The sequence below is a fragment of the Phoca vitulina genome, unplaced genomic scaffold (assembly GCF_004348235.1).
Source record: "Phoca vitulina isolate PV1807 unplaced genomic scaffold, GSC_HSeal_1.0 scaffold11, whole genome shotgun sequence".
NCBI lineage: Eukaryota > Metazoa > Chordata > Mammalia > Carnivora > Phocidae > Phoca > Phoca vitulina.
Genome location: NW_022589714.1, coordinates 31455691 through 31479431, shown reverse-complemented (window position 1 = coordinate 31479431; position 23741 = coordinate 31455691). Strand labels below are relative to the sequence as shown.

General features: G+C 41.6%; 1 protein-coding gene across 5 annotated transcripts in view; it reads left to right on the top strand.

Moving 5' to 3' along the window:
• The first annotated feature begins 7386 nt into the window (after positions 1 to 7386).
• Positions 7387 to 23741, top strand: part of EFHC1 (EF-hand domain containing 1) — a 72747-nt gene continuing 56392 nt past the window's right edge. For all 5 annotated transcript variants that reach the window (XM_032409664.1, XM_032409665.1, XM_032409666.1 and 2 more), the window contains exons 1-3: positions 7387 to 7538; positions 15852 to 16073; positions 19429 to 19716. In XM_032409664.1, coding sequence (XP_032265555.1) covers positions 7476 to 7538; positions 15852 to 16073; positions 19429 to 19716 — 573 coding nt within the window. In that variant the 5' untranslated portion in view covers positions 7387 to 7475. The remainder of the gene's footprint in view (positions 7539 to 15851; positions 16074 to 19428; positions 19717 to 23741) is intronic.

The following is a 23741-nucleotide window of genomic DNA, read 5'->3' as shown; positions in this document are numbered from 1 at the left end:
CCTTCAGATAAATCCAAGGGTCAGCTAATCAGAAACATCAACACCCAAATATTTGCAGAGCCCTTTACAGTGTGTGAAGCACTTTTACTATTGTGCATACTTTAACCTAATCTCATTTTAACTTTTGTTCCTAAATACCTCATGAATAGCGGGGGTTGTATTGTTTCTTTGCAGGTTGAAGTGACCTACTTCACACTGTGTCCTTGGATGCCAAATAAAGCATTCTTTGCACCTCACAGTTTTCTTAGAGCCCAAAGGCGACAGGCCCAATTGGCGACAGGCCCTTGCTGGCCTAGAGTATAACATCAAATCTCACTCTCCAGTCACAGATTCTTGAAAATACTTTGATTCCTTGGATAAGAAATTCATCTGGTATTGATAATCTTGCCAGGGTTATGCAAACCCTCCCTCTCCTCTTTCACTAGGGATTGTCAATTATTCAAACAATCCGTTCTCCCAGGGATTTTGACAAGTGGTATGACTTTGAATATGGGATTTAAAAAAAAATTCTTCTCTGCCTTATAAAAGAGTTATACAGACTTAGCAGAAAGTCCCCCAAAAGTCCTTATTTCTCATTTTCAAGTAATATGTGCTAATTAAAGAAAATGCAGAAAAATGGGGGAAAAAAGATAATCCACGGGCCCATCATGAAAATAAATCTCTCCAGGGGAAAAATAGGGCTATGGTGAAATGTCATCAGTGATAGGTAAATTAGCTAGTGTCACATAAAATTATGCTTCCTGAAGAAAAACAGAAATTGGGAACGAGAAATTTTAAGCAACCTAATACTTTCATTCTATAAAGTACAAAATCAGCGGTCTCTGGCTCGATTTACGGGAATACCAAGATAGTTACATTACACCCCCTTCTGACATTACACTATGTCGGTAATTTGATGATGCCGTGGCTGAGATATTGGCTCACACGACAAAGCCGATGATACGTTATCTTGTGTTGAAAGAATTCTTTGAAATGCTTCTCCTGACTCAAGCCCTCTGAGTGTGCCCTGCTAGAAACACCTTCACTGGAGGGGAGGCCTCGCCTGCTGCACTGGTGAGTATCTGGATTCACTGGCAGCCACTCCACAAACTCTGACCACCACTCGGTGCCAAGCCCTGTTCTAGGAATACAGCAATGGACAAAACACACAAATCCTTGCCCTTGGGGAGCTTACATTCAGGGGCTGGAGGTAGGGGTAAGACAGACAATGAACCAAATAAGTAAGTTATATAGAATATTAGAAGGCGATGGTGCCAAGAAACAGAAAGCAAGGAGGAATAGGCCAGAGGGGCAGGGTGGGTGTGCAGTTGTAAACAGAATCAGGGAAGACTCCAGAAAGAGGTGAGGGAGTTGGCTCTGTTTCTCTCCCAGGCAGAGGGAAGAAGTGCAAGGGCCCTGAGGCCAGAGTACACTAGGAATAGCAGGAGGCCAGCATGAATGGAGAGAGGGAGGGCAGTAGGAGATGCAGATTGTGAGAGCCTTGTAAGCACTTTGGCTCTTACTGTGACTTCAGGACAGGGTATGCTGGGGAAGAATTCTGTTCGAGAAAATTCAGGGTCATTGTTTACCTACATGGACTAATTACTAATTACACATTACCTTGCCCATAGAAAACAGAGTAAATCTTGTTCCTTCAATCTACACAAAACCAGGTTATCATTAAGTGATTCCATCTGTGGGCCTGGCCACATGGACTCGGTTCCCGTGGACACACTGGTGCCTGGAGGATTCTTCCCAGATTCTTCTCTGCACTTTTTTTTTTTTTTTTTTAAAGTGCTCAGAACACTGACCTCCACTTCCCAGATAGGCTTTGAATGTTTCCTTGTTCTCCCGACACTGGTTTGTACTCTGGGTAATCCTCTGGGCAAAAATGCAATGAAACACCCAGGGCAGAGTCTATAAACTAGGAATAATGATAACATTAACAGTTTACATTAGCTAGTGCTCACTCCTTGCCAAGTCCTTAGCCGAGCTGTTTTCTTAGATTCTTTCATTTAACCCTTCATACAACCCTATGAGATAGATGTTATTGTTGCCTCCATGTTACAAATGAGGAAACTGATAGATTGGGTAAGTTTGTCCTGGGCTACCTGGCTAGTAAGTAATGCAATCTCACAGAGACTCGGGACTTTGAATCCAGAGTCCGTATTCGTAACAACCAAAACAAAGTGAATGTAGAAGGTCTTTTGGTCTAACTTCCCCACTGCCAATTGTGTGAAATAGAAGTGTAGATTTGGGAAGGAAAGGTAATACGGATTTTTTTGTGTGTGTGTGTGCCCTCATAAATGAAATAAACCTAAAGACGCAGTTCTTGTTTCATTTCTAGACACTTGAGCCAAGCGTAAGTCCTCAGGCTGTTACTGCTGAAGCAGGACCGATAGTAAAATTCTTAAATGTATTTTTGTGCTAGAATCCAATGCAGACCTAGGCACATGACAAATGTCAGTCTCAGAAGCCATCTGTGACCGTCTGGAAGAACTTCGAGGACTCAAACCAGCTTTAAGAACCACCGACTATCCTTGATCATTTCCCTACACTTCTCTAGTGAATCCTTCCTTATCTTCAGGACCTGTTAAATATATCCTATTATTCATTAAAGTGAACTTGAGCACTATTCTGGGCTAACGCAATTTCTTTTTCTCTAAGACAACTATGGAAACATGCAAAGCATCTCCACTCAGTGTTTTTTGTTTTTTTTTCCAGCAAGAACAAGTCATTTTGGAATCTAATTTTACTGTGGTAAAAATACCTTAGCACAAAGTTCGCATTCAATAAGTACTAGTGGCAATCATGGTCATAATTATTATTATTTCTATCACTTTATGCAGAGCAGGGTGCTGTGGGTTCTATACGGAAGTGTCCACCCTTTCCATGGGCTCTCGGAGGTATCTCCAAGAATGGGAGCTCTCTGTCCTCAGGAAGGATTTCTCTCTACTCATAACAAATTAATACATGTCTTATTTTCCTAAGGTTCTGCATATTTTTCATCCATAGCTTTCACTTGGTTTTCAGGATGACCCATGACCCCCAAACAACTAGTGATCATTAATTCTGGTTCAGGCTTCTCATTTTAGAGATGAAAAAAACAGAATCGCAGGTAGGTAAGTTGTTTGAGCTCACACAAATATTCATAACACAGTGAGGACACGACTATGGTTCTTAAGACCCCAACCTGGTGTTTCATTTTCTGTTCCATGCTGCATATATAAAAGGAGAAAAGGAAGACTGTTTGAGGTGTGCAATGGGAGAGGGGGTATCAAAGGCATTTCCCCATTGTTTCAAGGTTACCATTTACCTGAATTAATGGACTCCACCTGCCTGCCCACATTTGGAATCCACAACTATAGTGGATATTACTGCCACATCACTCTTATATTTCTCTTTGTCCATACTGTTAAAAGCCTTCTTAGATCAGAGATGACTGACAAGCATGATTGCAAGGTCAATGATCCCTCACATGCTGAAGGAGGAGTATCTTTTCCATCTGAGAGAAGATGAGGTGGAGTGTAAGAAATATTCAGCTGGGAACCAGTCATTAGCTGATGGTTTCTTAATCTCTTTTGGTCTGGGGATTTCTCATCAGTAAAATGAGTGGGCTGGATAGTGTCGATCGATTTCCAAGTTTTTTGATTGTGACCATGAAAAAAATACCCGGAATATGAATGTGTATGTACATTTTTTGAAAACTTTTTCAGTAAATTATTCTTACCCATATAATATGGGATACATCCTGATAATTTATATCCTATTTCTTCCCTTTTTTAATGAAAAATTCTGACTGTTGTCACAATCCATTAAGTTGATTTTACCGCCTCCTAATGGAGACCGGCAGTTAAAAATACTGGGTCATTCCAGTGACTCAAAAGTCATTCACTCACTTAGTTGGTCAATCACTGTACAACTGTTTATTGAGTATTTATGAGGTGTCAGCACTGTGTTGGGATCCGGGAAAATGGCAGTGAGCAAAACAAAGAACCTATCTTTATGATGCTTATAGCCTGTGAAATCTCTGATTCTGTGAGGTGATGTGTGATAGGCTTTTTCAGAGAGAAGGGAGTGCCATCTGAATCAGCTAAAGTCATAGAATGTGTCTGACTTAAGGAAGAAAAAAGCAGCAGAAACACAAGTTTTTCGGAACCCCTGGCAGGAAACCACTGAAAGGCCAAAACTAAACCCAAATTGCATGAGTTTGTGTCAGATGAAGATTTCCTGTGGGTCCTAAATCTAGGACCTAAAGTGCCCCTATAACTACTTGGAAATCCCTGATGGTGTTTCTCCTTCTACCATACTTTGCAAAGATCGAGGTGACTTGACTGGGCACTCTTAGATAAGAGATTCCAGAAATTAAGGAGTGAGCAGTGGAAAGGAATGCTGGATAGCACTCTGACGGAGGGACACCCCTGCAAGGTCTTAACCACTATGGTCACACACTAGCCACACCCCCAGCACTTTCAAACTTACAGGTGTAGAATTTTTTCAGAAACCATGCTGTACCGTTTTTATCCAGCAGAGGGAAGTAGAGCACCCAAAATCATTGCATAAATATCTACGGGACACACACACACACACACACACACACACACACACACACACGCCTGCTTGATATATGTCCTGTGACTTTAGGTACTGAAGAATAATATCACAGGATTGCAAACAAATTCTGGATAAAGCCAGCGCTCTGGGCAAAATCCTGAAAAAGGAGATGCCTAATTTAGGCAACTGCTTTATTTTAACCTCTGCCAGTCTGCTATCTCCCATCAGTTCCTGGGAGTCATCAACCAGCATGAGGCCCTCTTTCGGGTTTGGTCTGCTGGCAGACTGCTCTTTCCATATTTTCCTTTCCCCACGTTGTGAAACACCTGCTAAAGTCATGCGATGTTTCTGTGGTCTTCTGAGTCCAAGCTTTATGCACAGCCTTCAGACCGTGGCACTTTTTACCTGAGCTGTCAGGGATGGTCAGTTTCCTGCTCTCTCCTGTATATTGCACCAAGTGGAAAATGGTGAGTGCAGACTGAAGCCTGATCCATGCTGAGTAGTCATGTTTGGGAGAAACGGGATATAAACTCTTTAAAAAAAGATTTCATTTACTTATTTGAGAGAGTGAGCAAGAGAGAGAGCACAAGCCGGGCGGTGGGGGGAGAGGGAGAGGGAGAAGCAGGCTTCCCGCTGAGCAGGGAGCCCCATGAGGGGCTTGATCCCAGGACCCTGGGATCATGACCTGAGCCAAAGGCAGCAGCTTAACCGACTGAGCCACCCAGGCGCCCTGTGATATAAACTCTTAATCATACCAAACTTCAGGGTTCAAGCAGTTTTCTGAAGCCCTACCTTTATTTTTTTTTATCCCCCCCCCCTTCTTTACACACTTGTCCCTGTGCTTTTTAGCATTGATGCAACACAGACCAGCTTCCTCTCCTCAGGGGTGATGGCATTTTTAGGAGAATATAGACCAAGAAAAGTTTTCCTCACCATGCACTTCTAGGGTCTGAAAGTATTAAAACACACTCGGTTAGCCATTTAACTATTGTGTTCTTCTGGAACAGAAAGGCATTTGAGCAGAGGCCACTCCTCAAATAGAAACAGATGACACAATGGACAATAGGCTTAGGCATGACTTACCCTTTCCAGCCCCCGTGGACTCCTTCCCTACCCAATCTAGGGAATATAGACCCAAGTGCAACCATGCAGTTAGTCCAGAAGGGCTCTTTCAAGTGTATCCTAATGCCATGGATTTACTTTTATTAAGATAGAGGGGAGGGCAGGATCGTATAACTGGTAAGAGTTAAAGGTTATTATCAAGAGTCAGCAAGGATTATAGCTACCAGTGTTTCTGGATACTCAGCATCAATGAGGTGGAGAGAAGTGAGAGAGGCATCTTCAACCTCTTTAAAGGTTGAACTTACCATTTTGAAGTATTCTTCCAGTAGCTGGCTTGTATCCTAGGTCAGTGGCTAAGATATAATGCGATGGACAGATGCTTTTAAAGTTTTCAGTAAATTCAACAATGGTAATTCATTGATTTTTAAAGCATTAAATGCCTGCATTAAAGTAATAGACTAATAGAAAATTTTTAAAAATTTAAAGGTAAAAAAAGGGGAGGGGACAAGAACAGGAAAACAGAAGTAGTGAGGAGAGAGGAGAGGTTAGCGGAAAATAAACTGGGCAGGATGTGGTAGACAGCCACCAATAACTGCTTCAGGTGCCATCAGTGGATTCATGTCCTTCGCCCCCTGAGCTTCATGCCCATTAGTGAAGCCCAACAGGGGGATTTGCTCTGACAAGCAGCAATAAAACTAAAGCTGCTGTCTGCATTAGCACTAAACTACCCATGACGTGGAGCTATGCTTCCTGTGGCAGGCTTGCTACTCTATCATGTTCCTAAACTGGCTCATTATCAGGAACAGCTGTTATAAAAATCAGATTCCTGAACTCTATTTCAGATCTAATGAATCCCATGTCTGGGCACCGGGGTTTTGTTTGCTTTTTGTTTTTATTTTTAAACTCCTCAGTGCTGATGGATAGGTTTTTTCTTTCTTTCCTGAAGCTGCTTCATGAACGAGATTATATTTCTTTAAAGGCATAATAATTTAAACAAGTTTTATAAAAATCACCAAAGGCGAGAATACCTACGATCCTGACACTATTTCACCCCACTTGTTTGCGTCTTTATGACTTAGTTTTCTCTTCGAAGGAGATGCGTTTCCCCCTGTGGGTCGTATCTTTGCATTGCAGCGGCAGATAGGTATAGAGATCAAGAGAATTGAGATAAGCACCCTATAGCTCTACATTCAACGAATATTGAGTGTCCTGGGGTGAATAGGCAAGGCCCAGGCCTTCAAGAATTGAGAGGCTGCAGAGCGGCAGGTATTGACCCGTAGAATAAGGAGAGGCGAAGATGGAAAATGATAATGCAGCAATGGGAAGATCAGGGACGAGACGGTTGCATTAGTTCACTGAACATCCTTGAGCAAGAGATACAACCATGAGTAATCCGCAGCCCCTGCCCCCAACAAGCACGGGCACGAGATGCCACTTTCAGCCGGAACCAACCATTTACACTTCAGTGTGAACCGGGACAAGAGCCCTTTTCCCAGGGCTGGGAGAAGGCGGGGCCCGAGCTCACGGCGCGGGCGGGGAGCGGTGAGGACTGGGTGGACGGAAGGAAGCACCTTCCCCTCCACTGTAACCCCTCTAAGGGCTGGCCCCCACCCCTGCACCTCAAGGCGAGAAGGAGAGCCTCCTCGCAGTCACCTCCTCCCACCACGCCCACCAGCTCCCACCTCAGTCAGAATGCCGGGCCCGCGGGCGGCGCACGCGCAGACCCGTCGCGCCCGCGCCTCAGGCCCCGCCCCCGCGCGCGGCGCACCGGATGTTTGGCATTACCATGGAGCTCCGCGAGGCCGGCGTACGCGGCTTGTCGCCCGGGCAACCCGGGAGGCCAACACCCGACCCAGGTGGCGGCGGCGAAAGCGGTGGCGATGGTGTCCAACCCTGTGCATGGCCTGCCCTTTCTCCCGGGCACGTCCTTTAAGGACTCCACGGTGAGGACTTCTCTGCTCCACCCCCACCCGGCCCCACCCCCGGGCGGCCTCGGAGGGCTCGCCCCTTGGTGCACCTGCCTCCTCCACCCAAGATTGCCCTCTCCCTTCAGACCCCGTTCTCTGTCCTCACCTTTTCTCTGTCCGCCACCACAATTCCTGCGTCCTCCCCTCCAGCCTCACCCTCTCTCTCCCAGCCTTTGCCCTCCGCTCCATCCTCTCTAGTTTTTTCACTCCATCCTGGCAGTCTGTTGGCCTCCTTCGTTCTTGTCGTCCTAGCTGCATTCTTCCTCCTGCCCTGCTCCTTTAGCCCCTGCCTCTCCTCCCTCTAGATCTCTGTTTGCCCCCACTTTCTTCCCAAGCTCTGGCTAGGTCCTCTCCTAGCTCATTCTCCCACACCGTACCTCTTTCTGCCCAGCTCCCTTCTTAACCGCCCTCAGTCCCCCAGCCTAGCCCCTTCTCCCAGTCAGCCTCCCTACATCGTCCTCCTTCCCACAGCCCCATCCTGCCCATCTCCCCAGGCCTATCATTCCCGCTCGCCTCCTTCCTCTTCCTTATCCTGGACCCACTAATCTTACCCCCTCCCAGCTCCGTCTCCTGTCTTATATAAATCATTTACACTCATTCTCCTCTTTCCACCAGGTTCTTTTACGCGGTCTCCGCCCTCCTCATTTATGCTTCTACCTAGCCCCATCCCTTTTCCGTTCAGCACTTCTGACTTGTCTACAGCTTAGTCCCACCTTCTCCCCAGTCCTGTTTTATCTTCTTTCTCAATTGCTGTTTCTCCAAAAGTTAGACTTTCAACACTTGCCTATCTTCCTCCCAAACCATCCCTCCCTGCTTTGTAGGAGATAATTCCATTCCAGTCCTTTCAACCAGAATTGATTAGCTGTTTTTTTTCTTCCCCCGGTCCTATTCTTTTCTAACATTTTAATGAAAGATTCCTGATTAGATGATTTTGCTCCTTCCCTACTTTAACTGTTTTTAGTTGTATTCTGTAGAAAAAAAAAAAAAAAGCTTGTTTTTTTTTCCTCCTGACATAGCTTAGCCCTTGACAGAATTATTTAGTATTTGTTTTAATTTTAACCTGGTTACTGAAATATATGTTTGAAGATCAATGTTGAGATTCAGTAAACTATCATAGATGAGACAATAATAAGTTGTATTTGTATAGCTTAATAATTTAAGCTGTAAGCTCCTTTCCATGTATATAAAGGTAAGATAAAATATGTAGTCCATTTATTTTCTTTGGGAGAATGAACTGAAATTGAAATTTTGGTGAGGGAGTGTGGATTCTGAGCCTCTTCTTCATAATTATCCCTGCATTAAGACACAGCATCATAGAGCTTTTCCTTCAGTGGGCTTTTTCATTCTATGTAAGTTAGAGAATGTAGGCACATTCCTGTCCCGTGCAGGAGCAGCCTAAGCATTTGGTGTTGGTGAGTGCGGGTTACCCACAAGGCAGGGTTGAATCGATTTGGGGGATTACAAGTGTGCAGACTCTAGGTCCCAGGCTCTGAGAAGATACATTGCTGTACTTCATATAAGAAGAACTGTGCCCTGGACATATTTTCTATTTTAAATACACGGTCCAAGTGTCAACCTATTTGCCTATTTGGTCACTATCTTTACTCAGCACTGAAGAACTAGGTGTGTATAACACTCAAAGCATTCAGAAGGTGAACCATAATGACTAAGAGGGGCGGGGAGGCTACCCAGTCTCTGGTATTTTGTTAGACTAGCCTGAACAGACTAAGACAGTTTGTAAATATTTTCTCCCGTTCCCTAGGTTGCCTTGTCATTTTGTTGATTATTTCCTTTGCTGTTCAGAAGCTTTTTAATTTTATGCAGTTCCACTTGTTTATTTTTGCTTCCGCTGACTGTGCTTTTGGTATTATATCAAAACCAATGTCAGGGAGCTTTTTCCCTTTTTTTCTTCAAGGAGTTTTACAGTTCCAGGTCTTATGTTTAAGTCTTCAATCATTTTGAGTTAATTTTTGTGAGTTCTATAAAATAGGGATCCAGTTTCTTTCTTTTGCCTGGATACCCAGTTTTCCCAGCACCATTTATTGAAGAGACTGTCCTTTCCCCATTGTGTATTCTTGGCACCCTGTCAAAGACAGTTGACCATATATGCATGAGCTTATTTCTGGGCTCTATTCTGTTCCATTGGCTTATGTGTCTCTTTTTATGCCAGTACCACGTAGTTTTGATTACGGTAGCTTTGTAATGATAGTTCGAAATCAGGAAGTGTGACGCCTCCAGCTTTGTTCTTCTTTCTCAAGACTGCTTTGGCTATTGGGGTTTTTGTGGTTCCATGCAAATTTTAGGATTGTTTTTTCTATTTCTGTGAAATATGCCATTGGAATTTTGATAAGAATTGCATTGAATTTGTAGATCACTTTGGATAGTGTGAACATTTAAGCGGTATTAATTCTTCCAATCCAAGAACACAAGATATCTTTCCATTTGGTTGTGCCTTCTTTAAGTTCTTTCATCAGTGTCTTATAGTTTTCAGTGTATAGGTTTTTCATGTACTGAAATTTATTCCTAAGTATTTTATTGTTTTTATGCTATACAGAATTGTATAGAATTGTAAACAATTGTTTTCTTAATTTCAATTTCAGATAGTTCATTGTTAGTGTATAGAAACACAGTTTTTCTCTGTACGTTGATTTTGTATCCTGCAACTTTACTGAATTCGTTGGTTAGTTCTAACAGTTTTTTGGTGGAGTCTTTAGGATTTTCTGAATGTAAGATCATGTCATCTGCATACAAAGAGGGTTTTACTTCTTCCTTTCCTATTTGGATGCCTCTTACTTCTTTTTGTTGCCTGATAGCTCTGGCCAAGACTTCTAGTTCTATGGTGAATAGGAATGGTAAGAGTGGACACCCTTGTCTTGTTCCTGATCTTAGAGGAAAAGTTTTCAACCCTTCACCGTCGAGTTTGATGTTAGGTATGGTCTTGTCACATATGGCCTTTACTATGTTAAGGTATGTTCCTTCTATACTCAGTTTGTCAAATTTTTATTATGAATGGATGTTTTGTCTTTTTCTTCATCTCTTGAGATGATCATATGATTTTTATCTTTCATTCTCTTAATGTGTTGTATAACAAGTACTGATGTGTGTATGTTGAGCCATCCTTACATCTCAGGAATAAATCCCACTTGGTCATGATGTATGATCCTTTTAATAAGCTGTTGAATTTGGTTCGCTAATATTTTTTGATAATTTTTGCATCTATATTCATCAAGGATGTTGCTCTGTAACTTTCTTTTTTTTATAGTATCCTTATCTGGTGTTGATATCAGGGAGATCTTTCTTGTTTCTTAATGCATGCATTTATCACTATAAAATCCTCTATTGGGGCACCTGGGTGGCTCAGTTGGTTGTGTATCCGAGTTTTGGTTTTGGTTCAGGTCATAATCTCAGGGTTGTGGGATGGAGCTCCGTGTTGGGCGCTGCCCTGGGCGGGGAGCCTGCTTGGGATTCTCTCTCTCCCTCAGCACCCCCGTCCCTACCCCCACTGCTCTCTCTCTCTTGCTGTCTAAAACAAAACAAAACAAAGAAAACCCTATTAAACTGCTTTTGCAGGTTCCCAAAGGTTTACATATGTTGTGCTTCTATTTTCATTTAAGATACTTTTTGATTTCCCTTTTGATTTCTTCTTTGACCCACTGGTTGTACTAGGGTGTGTTGCTTAATTTCCACATATTTGGGAGTTTTTCAGTTTTCTTCCTGTTATTGATTTCTGGTTTCATACCATTGTGGTGCAGAAGCATACTAGGTATGATTTCAATCTGCTAAGACTTGTTTTGTCACCTATCATATAACCTATCCTGGAGAATGTTGATATACTTTAGAAGAATGTGTATTTTGCTGTTGTTAGATGGATTTTTCTTTTTATGTCTGTTAGGTCTGTTTGGTCTAAAATATGGTTCAAATCCAACCTTTCCTTGTTCATTTCCTATCTGATTTAGTCATCTATTGAAATCCCTTACTATTATTGTCTTGTTGTTTATTTCTCCCTTCAGATCTGTTAGTATCTGCTTTGATGTGGGGTGCATGTATATTTATGATCATATCTTTTTTCCCCTCTGTTTGTTTTATTTTAATTCATCCCTTTACCGTTATATAATGACCATCTGTGTTTCTTGTTACCATTTTTGGCTTAAAGTCTCTTTTGTTTGTTGTAAGTATAGTTACCCATGCTCTCTTTTGGTTCCCACTTGCATGGATTATCTTTTTCCATCCCTTCACTTTCAGCTTATGTATGTGCTTCAAGCCAAAGTAAGTCTCTTATAGTATAGGCAGCATATAGTTGATCTTGTGGGTTTTTATTTTTTTTTAAATCATCCAGCTTTTTGTCTTTTGATTAGAAAATCCAGTTCATTTATGTTTAGAGTAACTATTGATAGATAAGGACTTACTAATGCCATTTAATGTTTTCTGGCTGTTTTGTAGTTCCCTTGTTCCTGTCTTGTCTTCCTTTGTGGACTGATGAGGGGTCATAGTAGTATCTTTGATTTTTTTATCTTTATTTTTTGTGAAGCTGCTGTAGGCTTTTGCTTTGTGGTTACCATGAAACTCACATGAAACATATATGTAGCAGTCTATTTTACACTGATAGCAGCTCAACTTTGATCACATATAAACACCCTATCCTTATTTACCCTCCTCGCTTTAGGTTTTTTGATGTCACCATTTATATCTTTTTATATTTTGTGTCCACTAACAAATTGTTGGAGCTACAGAGGTTTTCAGTACTTTAGTCCTTTAATCTTTATACTAGAATTAAGAAGTGACCACATCACCATGTTACAGTATTAGGGTATTCTAAATCCGACTATATGCTCACTTTATCCATGTGTTGTATATTTTCATGTTACTAATTAACGCCTTTTTGTTTCAGCTTGAACTTCTTTCAGCATTCCTCATAAGGCAGGTTTAGTGGTAATAAATCTTCTCATCTTTGTTTATTAGGGAAGGTCTTTATTTTGCCTTCCTTTCTGAAGCACTTTTTTTTTTGGATAAAGTATCCTGTGTTGGCAGTTTCTTTCTTTTAACACTTTGAATGATCCCATTCTCTCCTGGCCTGCAAGATCTCTGCTGAAAAATCTGCTGATCGTTTATGGAAGTTCCCTTGTATGAGAGAGGTTTTTTCTTTCACTGCTCTTAAAATTCTCTCTTTGTCTTTGATTTTATTATTATGTGTCTTGGAGAAGATTATTTTAGATTGAAATTTTGAGTACCAATAGCTTCATGAACTTGAATGTCCAAATCTCTCCCCAGGTTTGAGTAATTCTCAGCCATTATTTCTTTAAATAAGCTTTCTACCCCTTTCTGTATTCTCCTTCTAGAGAAGGATCCAGTGATACATACCTGATTTTTCTTGTTGGTATCCCATAAGTTCCATGGGCTTTCTTCATTCCTTTTCATTCTTTTTTCTTTTTGCTCCTCTGTGGGTTAACTTCAAGTTATTTGTCTTCAAGCTTACAGATTCTTTCTTCTGCTTGTTCAGATCTTCTTTTGAAGCTATAGTTGAATTCTTCAGTTCAGTCATTGTGTTCTTCAGCTCCAAAATTTGTTTGGTTCTTTTTTATGTTTTCTATGTCTTTGTTGAACTTCTCACTTTGTTCCTTTGTTGTTTTCCTGATATCATTAAATTGCCCATCTCTGTTCTTTTGTAGGTCTCTGAGCATCTTTAGGACAATTCTGAATTTTTTTCATTAGGCAATTCCTGGTTCTCCATTTCTTTGGGGCCAGTTACTATAGGTGGTGGAATCATGTTTCCCTGATTCTTCGTGATCCCTGTGTCTTGCATAGGTATCTTCACATCAAGCAGCAGCTACCTCTTCCAGACTTCATGGACTGATTTTGGTAAGGGATGACTTTCACCTGTGGGTGGAGGTATGCTGCAGCTTGCCGTGATCCTGGGCCTACTGGTGTAGGGCACCAAGTGCAGGGCTTTGTGGTGGCACTGGGTTTAGGTTCAGGGGACATGATGTCTCTTTGGCCCAGGCCACTGGGGTCTATGGCACTGACAACTGTGTAGTCCTTGACAGGTGCTACAGGGGGTCCATAGTGGCTGCAAGGGCTTTGGGGGTCTTTAGCGACCTCCAGGTCCAGCAGCTAGGGAGCAGGGCAAACAGCAGTGGTGCCTGGAGCTGGGACACATAATTGGCTGTCGGGTGCCAGCTGTGGGTGCCTGTGTAGTGGCAGGGGCTGTTTGCAGACACCCACATGGTGGTGGGAAGCAGAGAAGGCAAGGGCCGGGGCCAACTATGGGCTCACTGGCAGCTGCACGAGGCCCTGGTTGTTGGTGTGTCCTCCTGTGGCTGCACACTGTCCCCCCAGCATGCACACTGCAGTGGGGGCCTGTGATGAGGGTTGGGCCGTGTGCGGAGGCACAGCTGGAGGGGCTAGTTCCAAGTGCATGAACGGGGGAGGGGTCAGCCAGAGGGTGTCTGTGCTGGCCTCTTGCACTCCAGCAGCTGCAGAGGCCCGAGCTGGCTGCCGGCGTGGTTCCCAGGCTCTGGCGGGGATGTGGGGAGGGGAGGCTGGGCAAGGGGCTCTGATGCTTGGCATCATGAATGCCTGTGGGATGAACACTGATGAAATCTGCAGGGGGTACCCAGTGGCCATAGCCATCCTGGCCCTTGGCTTTGGCTCAGTGGTAAGATCTGCCAGGTTTGTCTGCAGAGCAGGTGTCTACACACCACAGTCACTCCGACTGAGGGGCTGCTGCCAGTAGCCCCTACTTTGCATCCGTGTTCCTAGCTGGCCTTATACACTTCAGCTTTGCTGGTCTGGGTGGGAGGAAACTGAAGTGGGACCTTTGTGGACTGCCCCAAAAGACTGGAGAAGCTGGTTGCTCTTCCTTCCTGGCCAGGGGATCTCTTTCTGGCCAGGAAGTTCCCCCTTGACACTGAGCAGTGCTGGCTTGGGGGATGAGATGATGCAGCAAAATGACGTTTTCCTTCTCCTTCTGTAGTTATTCTCAGGTTTTTTGTTCCACTGTGTTCCTAAAACCTCCTAACTGGACTCCAAAGCTCTTCCAGAGCTGTTTTTGTCCATGGATAACTAATTGTTGATCTTTGTGGAAGGGTAGGGAGGCTGGGGTGTCCTATGTTACCATTTTGGTCTCTCCTCTGCCTTCAAAAAATATTTCCTTTCCACTTTTTTCTTTTTTTATTTAATCTTTTGTTTTTTTCAATTTCCGGAAAAAAAAAAAAATATGTTCACTATAAAAAAAATCAACTTAATTCAGAAAGAATACAGAGAACATTATCCAAATCCACTTTCTTTTTGTGCATGTGTTTGCATGCTTCTAATTATAGTACACATATAATTTTATTTTTTTTAATTTTTTTTTTTAAGATTTTGTTTATTTGAGACAGAGAGCACAAGTGGGGAGGAGGATCAGAGGGAGAGGGAGAAGCAGACTCCCAGCTGAGTGGGAAGCCCGATGTGGGGCTCGATCCCAGGACCCTGAGATTATGACCTGAGCCGAAGGCAGACACTTAACCAACTAAGCCACCCAGGTGCCCTATGGTATACATATAATTTTATATACTGCTTTTTTGGGCTTATTAAATCATAAACATTTTTTGCAGATTGCCACATGGTCTTTAAAACCAATATTTTAATGGCTGCATCACAGTCCGTTAAGTGAGTTTTCCATCATTAACTCATATGTTTGTCTTTTATATTGTTTCCAATGTTTTACTATTGTAATTAACATTACAATGGTCAGCTTTAGGCATATTGTTCTTTCTCATAATTTTGGATTATATTTTTAAAATAAAGTATCGAGGGTAGAATTTATTGAGTTCAAGACTTTAAACGTATAATACTCACTTGCTTTCCAAAGAGTTGTATGAATGTATCAGTATTATTATAACAAGAAAGGCCTTTTATTTTAGGCAAAAATTCATTTCTCAGAGTCAGATCTTCTAGGTTCCATGGTTTATGAACACTAGATAAGATTAAAAACACAGAAAGAATTAAGTGAAAGATTGAATATAGATAATATTTTAGTTTCTCATGAAAAGTGAGCTGATAATTATATTGGGCATTCTGGAGCAGGGCTTTAAGTTTTATTTTAAGCTCAGACTGCTGCTCTTCTCCCTGTTCCTGACCAGGTGTTTTCGCTTAAAATATAAGAACCTTCTAATACAGGTAAGCATTTTGATACAAGGTTTGTGATGTTTTTAAGTGCAGGTTTAAGTTATGATGTTTTTGAAAGTTAGCTCTTTTACCTAACACATATTTATAAAATATTATTAATGAAACACTTCTTTTGTTCTTCAGAAAACAGCATTTCATAGAAGCCAGACGCTGGGCTACAGGAATGGCTATGCAGTTGTTCGACGTCCAACAGTTGGTATAGGCGGGGAGCGGCTCCAGGTCAACCAGCTGTCCCAGGCTGAGCTGGATGAGTTGGCCAGCAAGGCACCGATTTTAACTTATGGCCAACCTAAGCAGGCCCCACCTGCAGAATTTATTCCTGCACATGTGGCTTTTGACAAAAAGGTATCATCTGGGATTTCTGGGTACCCCTTGAATTCAGATTTCTGAGAGCCAACTGTTTGCAGAAAAGTCAACAGCAAACCACAGGTTTTCCAGAGGGCTCTGAGGAGAAAATTGTTCAAATGCCTCAAACTTTAGTCATAGACAGCTGAACTCAGGATTGAAAGAGGCTTTCTTTAGTCAGGAAGCTTATTACAGAAAATAATTCCCTGTAGACTTCACTGAAATATTTTCCAAATACAGTTAAAGAAAAGTTGGGTGAATTCTGAATTCTTGAGTTCATATTGCTCCACGTTTACCTGCTCTGTGCTGTGTACTTTTTGGAAGTCTTATCTGTACTGATGGCAAACCTTTAGTCCTTGTGAAATGCATCACGACAACAACTCCATCTTTTGTCAGTTTTCTCCAGGCTGTCTTCATAAGTTTTTATTTTTCAGGGAACGTTTCAGGTTTGGCATAATATAACCAAAGGATATGTAACATTTTCATTTCTGTCTCATTTACCCTTATGCTTTTGTAATGTGAGCTATTTTAGTTCCATCTGTTGACATTTCCATATCATCCTTGATTCTCCTTGTCAGTGGGCCTCCTCTTTAAGGTAAGGTTGTCCTAACTCTGGCCATGCAACAGAATCCCTAGTGGGACTTTTAGGAAACTGAGATGTCACCCTAACCCTCATCAATCTTAATTTCCAGATGATTTTTATGTATAACTGAGTCTGAGAACCACTGACCAGTTTTTACAAGTTAGCTTTCCTAATTTACTCCTAGCCTATTTTCTTTCTGTCTTTTTTTTTGTCTTTCTTTTCATTTTATTCTTTTTGTTAAATGTCTATAGTGTTCATCTAGCTAGTCAACTTTAATTGCATACCTATTTTTTTTTTTTAAGATTTTATTTATTTATTTGACAGAGAGAGACATAGCGAGAGAGGGAATACAAGCAGGGGGAGTGGGAAAGGGAGAAGCAGGCTTCCCGTGGAGCGGGGAGCTTGATACGGGGCTCGATCCCAGGACCCTGGGATCATGACCTGAGCTGAAGGCAGACGCTTAACGACTGAGCCACCCAGGCGCCCCTAATTGAGTACCTATTGAAAATAGAGGCTGGAAAATAGAAAATAACCTGATGGTGGAATTATACCATTTACATTCATTAATCACTTAGTTTAAAAAGTTTTTTAAATGTCTCAGCCAGAATCCATACCATCCCCCTTTCCCCATCTCAGTGAACTCATCCAGTAGGAACATATTCATATATCCATTCAGAAGCTGAACCTAAACAGTATCAGATATATGGTTGGGTATTTCTCTACCTTTTTCTTGTTTCTCTATGAGTCTACAGATAGTTTCAGCCCCAGCTGTGCCCCTAACCCTGAGTTTGGCCTCAGGCAAGTCACTCTACCACCCTGAGTCTCCATTTGTAAAATGAGGGAGGTTCAATTAGCTGATTATTTCTGGCTCTCACATTTTTTGTATTTATATATCTGTGGCTCAAATTACAGACCATTTCATGCATTAATTAGTGATCATGCCCCCACTTATAGTGATCATGTCTCCATTTCAGTTCTTTGTAGTGGATCTACAATGTTACTTGAAAACGATCTTTTGTCTTTGGTTTTTACTGTATTATCTTTCTCCTTTAAACATTCTATTCCATTCATGCATTTCATCTTTTTATTAAGAGTTTTAAGGTTTTATTCCATTATATGCTTATTTCACATAAGCAATTGCCCGATCTCTTTGGTTTTTAATCTTGTTTTTCCACAGTAGACACTACACCTTTTTAGCAACAGCACTCATGTATAAAATTATGCATCTTCCCATTCATCAAGCCATATTTGTGTCTTCACTAAACGGTCTTCTTGGTTTGTTCCTCTAGTTCCAGTGGAGGTTTAGGTTCACACTCTTGTCTACCTACAACACCATTCTAATATTTTCTCTTCATGGGAGGAAATATTAAAAATAAAGATGGGATAAAAGAAAGTTTTAAAATTAATCCCAAAGCTTGTCAACACAAGCTTTTAGTATTTTTAAATGTTTTTTAAATGTGCAACAGAACGTGCCATTTTGGCTTCCCTCTGATGCTCCCCAGAGGACCTAGGGTTTGCTCCATCTATCATGTATGTTTCTGAGTACAGTGAAGGTGTGTTTACATACCACCCAAAGATTCTGTGCTGGATTGATGATTTGAGTCTCATTCATATGAATTCTCTAAGGATGAAAATGTCATTAATATGCATTTACAGGGACTCTCCTTCTAAAGAAATGGACTTGAGGCTTCGTTTTCATTTTGAAACCAAAGGTTATAGTCTTGCCCAAATTTTTGACTCTTTGCAGAAATTCTAAGAGAGATTTTTGACACAGAAGTGAAGCTAGTACAGTTAAGGTCTTTAAGCCATCTGATCAAGGACCACATTACTAAGTAGTCTATGTGTAGTTTGAGTATCTAGAGCAAAGGTCAGCAAATGTTTTCTGTAAAGGGCCAAATAGTAAATATTTGGGGCTTTGCAGGTGTCTTAGTCTACTTGAGCTGCCATAACAAGATACCATATACTTACTGTATATGGTATGTATGTATGTATACATACTGTATACATGTATGTATACTGTATATGGTGCTGTCTTACATAATAGAAATTAATTTTCTCGCTGTTCTGGAGGCTGGAAGTCTAAGATCAAGGGTCCTGCTGCTTCAGTTTCTGGTGAGGGCTCTCTTCCTGGCTTTAGATAGCTGCCTTTTTGCTATTTCCTCACGTGGCCTTTCCTCAGGGTGGGTTTGCTGAGAGAGAGGTCTTCCTCTCCTTACAAAGTCACCAATTCAATTGGATCAGGGCCCCACTGTTGGGACCTCACTTAAGCTTAATTACTTCCTAAAGACTCTGTCTCCAAATACAGTCATATTAAGGGTTAGGGCTTTTACATACAAATTTTTTTTGGGGGGGGGGGAAGAGACAAAATTCAGTCCATAGTAGCAGCCCACGTGGTCTCTATCACAGCTACTCAATCCTGCCCTTGTAATGGGAAAGCAGCCATGAAAAATACCTGCTAATTATTTACATAATTATTTATGGATACTGAAATTTGAATTTTGTATCATTTCCATGTGTTGTGAGATTTTATCCTTTTGATTTTTTTAACCATTTAAATACGTAAATAAAACATTCTTAGCTTGGAGGTGATACAAACTCAGCTGGCAGGGATAGATGGGTCCCACGGACCGTAGTTTAGCAGCCTTCGATTTAGAAGATAGGAGTGATGAGTATTTAGTTCTCCCCGAGCGGCTCTCTTTAGAGGAGGGTACTGGATGTTTTTTGCATGAGAGACTAATACAATGCCATTTCTCCCTGCCTTGTGTGTCATAGGTGCTGAAATTTGATGCCTATTTCCAAGAAGATGTTCCTATGTCAACTGAGGAACATTACCGGATTCGCCGAGTGAACATTTACTACTACCTGGAAGATGACAGCATGTCTGTCATGGAGCCTGTTGTGGAAAACTCTGGGATCCTTCAAGGCAAGCTAATCAAACGCCAGCGGCTACCCAAGAACGACCAGGGAGACCATTACCATTGGAAAGACCTAAATCGAGGAATAAACATTACAGTTTATGGCAAAACTTTCCGCATTGTTGACTGCGACCGATTCACGCAGGTATAGTATATATTCCTGGAAATTGTCATGTCTGAGGCATCATTCTAATTTATGGAAGGATACGTTTCATTTATAAGGGTAAGAGGAGGGACGTCTGGGTGGCTCAGTCAGTTAAGCATCTGCCTTCGGCTCGGGTCATGATCTTGGGGTCCTGGGATCCAGCCCCGTGTGGGACTCCCTGCTTGGCGAGGAGTCTGCTTGTCCCTCTCCCTCTGCCTCTCCCCCCCCCCACCCCCACTCGTGCTCTCTCCCTCTCAAATAAATAAATAAAATCTTTAAAAAGAAAAATATAAGGGTAAGAGGAGGACACTGGTAATCTGTCATGTATGGATTATTATGTTGTTTAATTAGGTGTTTGTGTGTGTGTTGATATGTGTCAACACTGTGTAGTGATACCACTTTTTTCACAATGATATGGATACATATCCATTCAAATAAAGTTGAAATTGCATCATAGCTGAATATTTTGATAAGGAACCAGTTCCCATGCCGGTTCAAGTGGTAGCACCCTTCATGGGATAGAAATATGAAAGAGGCATTGGACGGTTTATCTGAAGTTTGAGTTACAAAAGTAGTATTACCTTTATTAGCAGATATAAGCCTCACATTTTTTGTGCAGTTCATATTTTTCCTGTAAATCATACTTGCTATATTCTGGAGAAACTGGCTATCTAAAGAATTCCTGAAATAAAAACAATTTTTAAAGGAGAATGCTTGTTTATATCGAGAAGAATCCTCCATTTCCTCTATTTCATAAGTACGGATTTTTGACAACTTTTCTTAAAGTTATGTGTATGTATATAGACACAGAGTCCTTTCTTGAGCACAAAATGTAGGTATTAGGAAGTCAGTTCTAAATTTCTCTTAGTTTAAAACATTTCTAGAAGCAAAGATATAGTTTCTGAATTCTTTTGTGCCTTTAATCCTATGTTACCAAATGCCACATGATTAATCTTTACCACGCACTGAGTTCCTGTGAATCCACTCATTTATGTTTGGCGTTTAGTAACTTCTTTAGCAAATACTTACTGAGTGCCTGCTCTGTGCCAAGCCTTGTGGCTCTAGGTGCCACATATATAGGCTTGTCCTCATAAAGGCCGTTACATTCTGGCTGGAGGAGACAAAAGTAAGCACACAACGTATAACCTGTCAGATGCCGCTCAGAGCTGCGGAAGGGACTAGAGCTGAGGAAAAGGGAGGGGGTGTGGGGAGGGTGTATAGAGGCTGGCCAGGGGAGGCCACGCCCTGAACAGAGACCCCAAGGAGGTGAAGGCAGGAGCCCTGGCATCCGTGCCATTCCAAAGCAACAGCGAGAAACAGTGCAGAAGGTACAGGCGCTAGGCCGTCTTTGGGAAAACAGGTTTTGATCTCTCATTTTTTAGGTTTTCGAGGTGCTTTTTATCACAGGCAGTTTCAGAACTGTACCTATAATGAGGAATTATAAGATGTTATGTAAATTTCAGGTATCGTGACTATTTTTACAGTTGTCTCTTTATGAACAATCTGAATATCAGCAGTTCATTCCTGAGCGGTGAGTCAACTCTCATAAAGAGAGACGCTTAGCCTACTGAGCCACCCAGGGGCCCCAACTCTCATTGTTGACGGTAGTTCTGTGCTAGGAAGTCACCACAAGCCCTTAATGAGCAACTATGGATCCATCACTCCTGGGAGAAATACGAGGTTAGGTTTCTATAAGCTTGTTTTATGTGTGTTTCTGTTTAAAGATGCCATGTTGAAAATACTTTGTTGATTCATGAACCTCGAACTTACGGCCAGCAGCACTGGAGCTCATGCCTGAAGGAAGCGTATCTCACACGTGTACTTTCTCCTGAAGGCATGTCACAGCCGTGTGTGTGTGTGTGTGTGTGTGTGAGATAAAAAGTACGTAACATAAACGTGACCACCTTAACCACTTTTCTTCGATGTGCAGTTTAGTGACACTAAGTACTTATCCCAGCCTCCTTGCACTTAGAACATACAACAGCGCTTTAGCACTAAGGTTGGGGGCCATTTTAAACAGCAAAAGCAACAAAAGCACTGAAGTGTGAAAAAGTGGCACTAAACAGACATCTAAATGGACACTTTTTCAGTATGGAAGCTGAAATAAGAAGGCAGAATGTCATCTCATTTGACCTCAGCTAGGAATGTATGTTATCAGACAACTCGAAATTTTTACCACTCTGCGTGTGTCTGCAAGGACCACAGAAGCACCATGACTATTGATTTGGAGGTTACTAATAAATTTTTGCAAGTAGGCAAAAGTGCAACTATAGGATCAACTGTATTTTGATGACTACTAATGACTAGAGTTGTATATTTTAGGTACCGATGACTAGATTAAATTATGTTTTCATTAGTCGATCTGTTAGAGGTTGGCTCCTGTAACAGTTTAAAATTTATACACATCTAATTTGATGGTTTTCATTAGGGCTGGACCTATGAGTGGATAAAGAAGATAGTTGTCTTTATGGTGTGGACTTGAACAAGGAGCCACCTCTAATCAAATATATCACCACCACCACCCCTTCTGAGCCCCTCCTCACTGCTCCAAATAAACATTGGTCCTAGAGACAGAATTAACACAGTAAAAAAAATTAACTCCAGAAATCAGAGATCTAGAACTTATTATCTTCATTAGAGTATGACCGATAGTATAGCAGGTGTGAATCCTACTCTGCATATGCAAGTGTGCAGGAAATATTGTTTTGTGTTTTAAAAATAAAGCCTACTTGAACCCCCATCCAACTGGGCTGCTGTTTCTATTCACTCTCAGCTTTGCCAAAAATTCCAGGCCCTCAGAACGACAAGGCACACCCAGGCTTAACGGGGTCATACAGGCAGGGTCCATAGGCTGTCAGTGCTCAAGGGCACCTCCTGGATGCTTTGGTGCGAGGTCAGATACTGAGACCCCGCGTGCCTGAGACCGATGTGCCCGACTGGCTGCCCGTGTGCTCCGAGCATCCGTAAGAGCACATGTGGAGTCTTGCTCTTCTGAGACCCATCAACTTGTGTCTGTTTTCCAGTCTGGGAGAATTCCCCCTTTTTCTCTCCTTGCCTTCAAAGACATTTCCTTCTCTCCCCTCCTTCTGGGATACTTTAGAATAATCTCTTCAAAGAGTTTAGGCTTTTTCTAAGAGACAGGAAGAATAGTCAAACTTCAGGAAGCTTCTGCATTCCTGCCAAAATCCCTAAGGTAAGGTTAACAAAGGGCTTGGTTATCTGTTGAAAGCAACAGAAAGGAGTAAAACCCCCATTAAATACCTCAATCAATAATCCTGCTACACTAATACATCATCTCAAGGGAGAGGAGAATATTGTTAGTCATTGTCTCCAGCTCAGTACTTTTAATAGACATTGAGATCACAGTATTTTAATATTAAAAGATACTGGAGACTGCTTAGTGAAACTTTAAGTATTAAGATTACAAGCTAGTTAGCAGCAGAGCTAATATTAGAACCCAAGTATTTTGGCTTTGAGTCCTGCATATTTTCTATTGAATTGTCCAAAAGCAAATCACACAATTCCCAAAAGAAACCCAGATTTCAGATTAATTTCTAGTTCTAGAATGTAAACAGATCCCATGACATTGTTCTTTTCTGATTACCAAAAAAAAAAAAAAAATACAGCTTATTGTGGTGCTTTTATGAAGAAGAAATGCTAAGTTGTATTAAAAGATATAGTTACTGAAAATATTGTATTTACTTATAATTAGCAAATTAAACAAGATCATATCAAGTTCAGATGCTTTCCTTAACTTTATCTGGTGAGATTTGAGTACTTGGTTTGTCTCTCCTATTTTGCTAAAATATTTTCTGGTCTAAAATAACCAGTGATTCTTTTCCTTTTTGGAGGGGGGTGGAGATGGGGACTTAATCAGATACTTGTTTTTGGTGAGTTGAAAGTTGGGAATTTGATTTCGGCTTAACTTTGTTGCCATTGTGTAGCTTGCCCCCATCCCTGATATGAATTACATATTGTTTGAAACTGTGGTTGGGTTTCAGATGTGTGTATGTAAGCAATCCTAA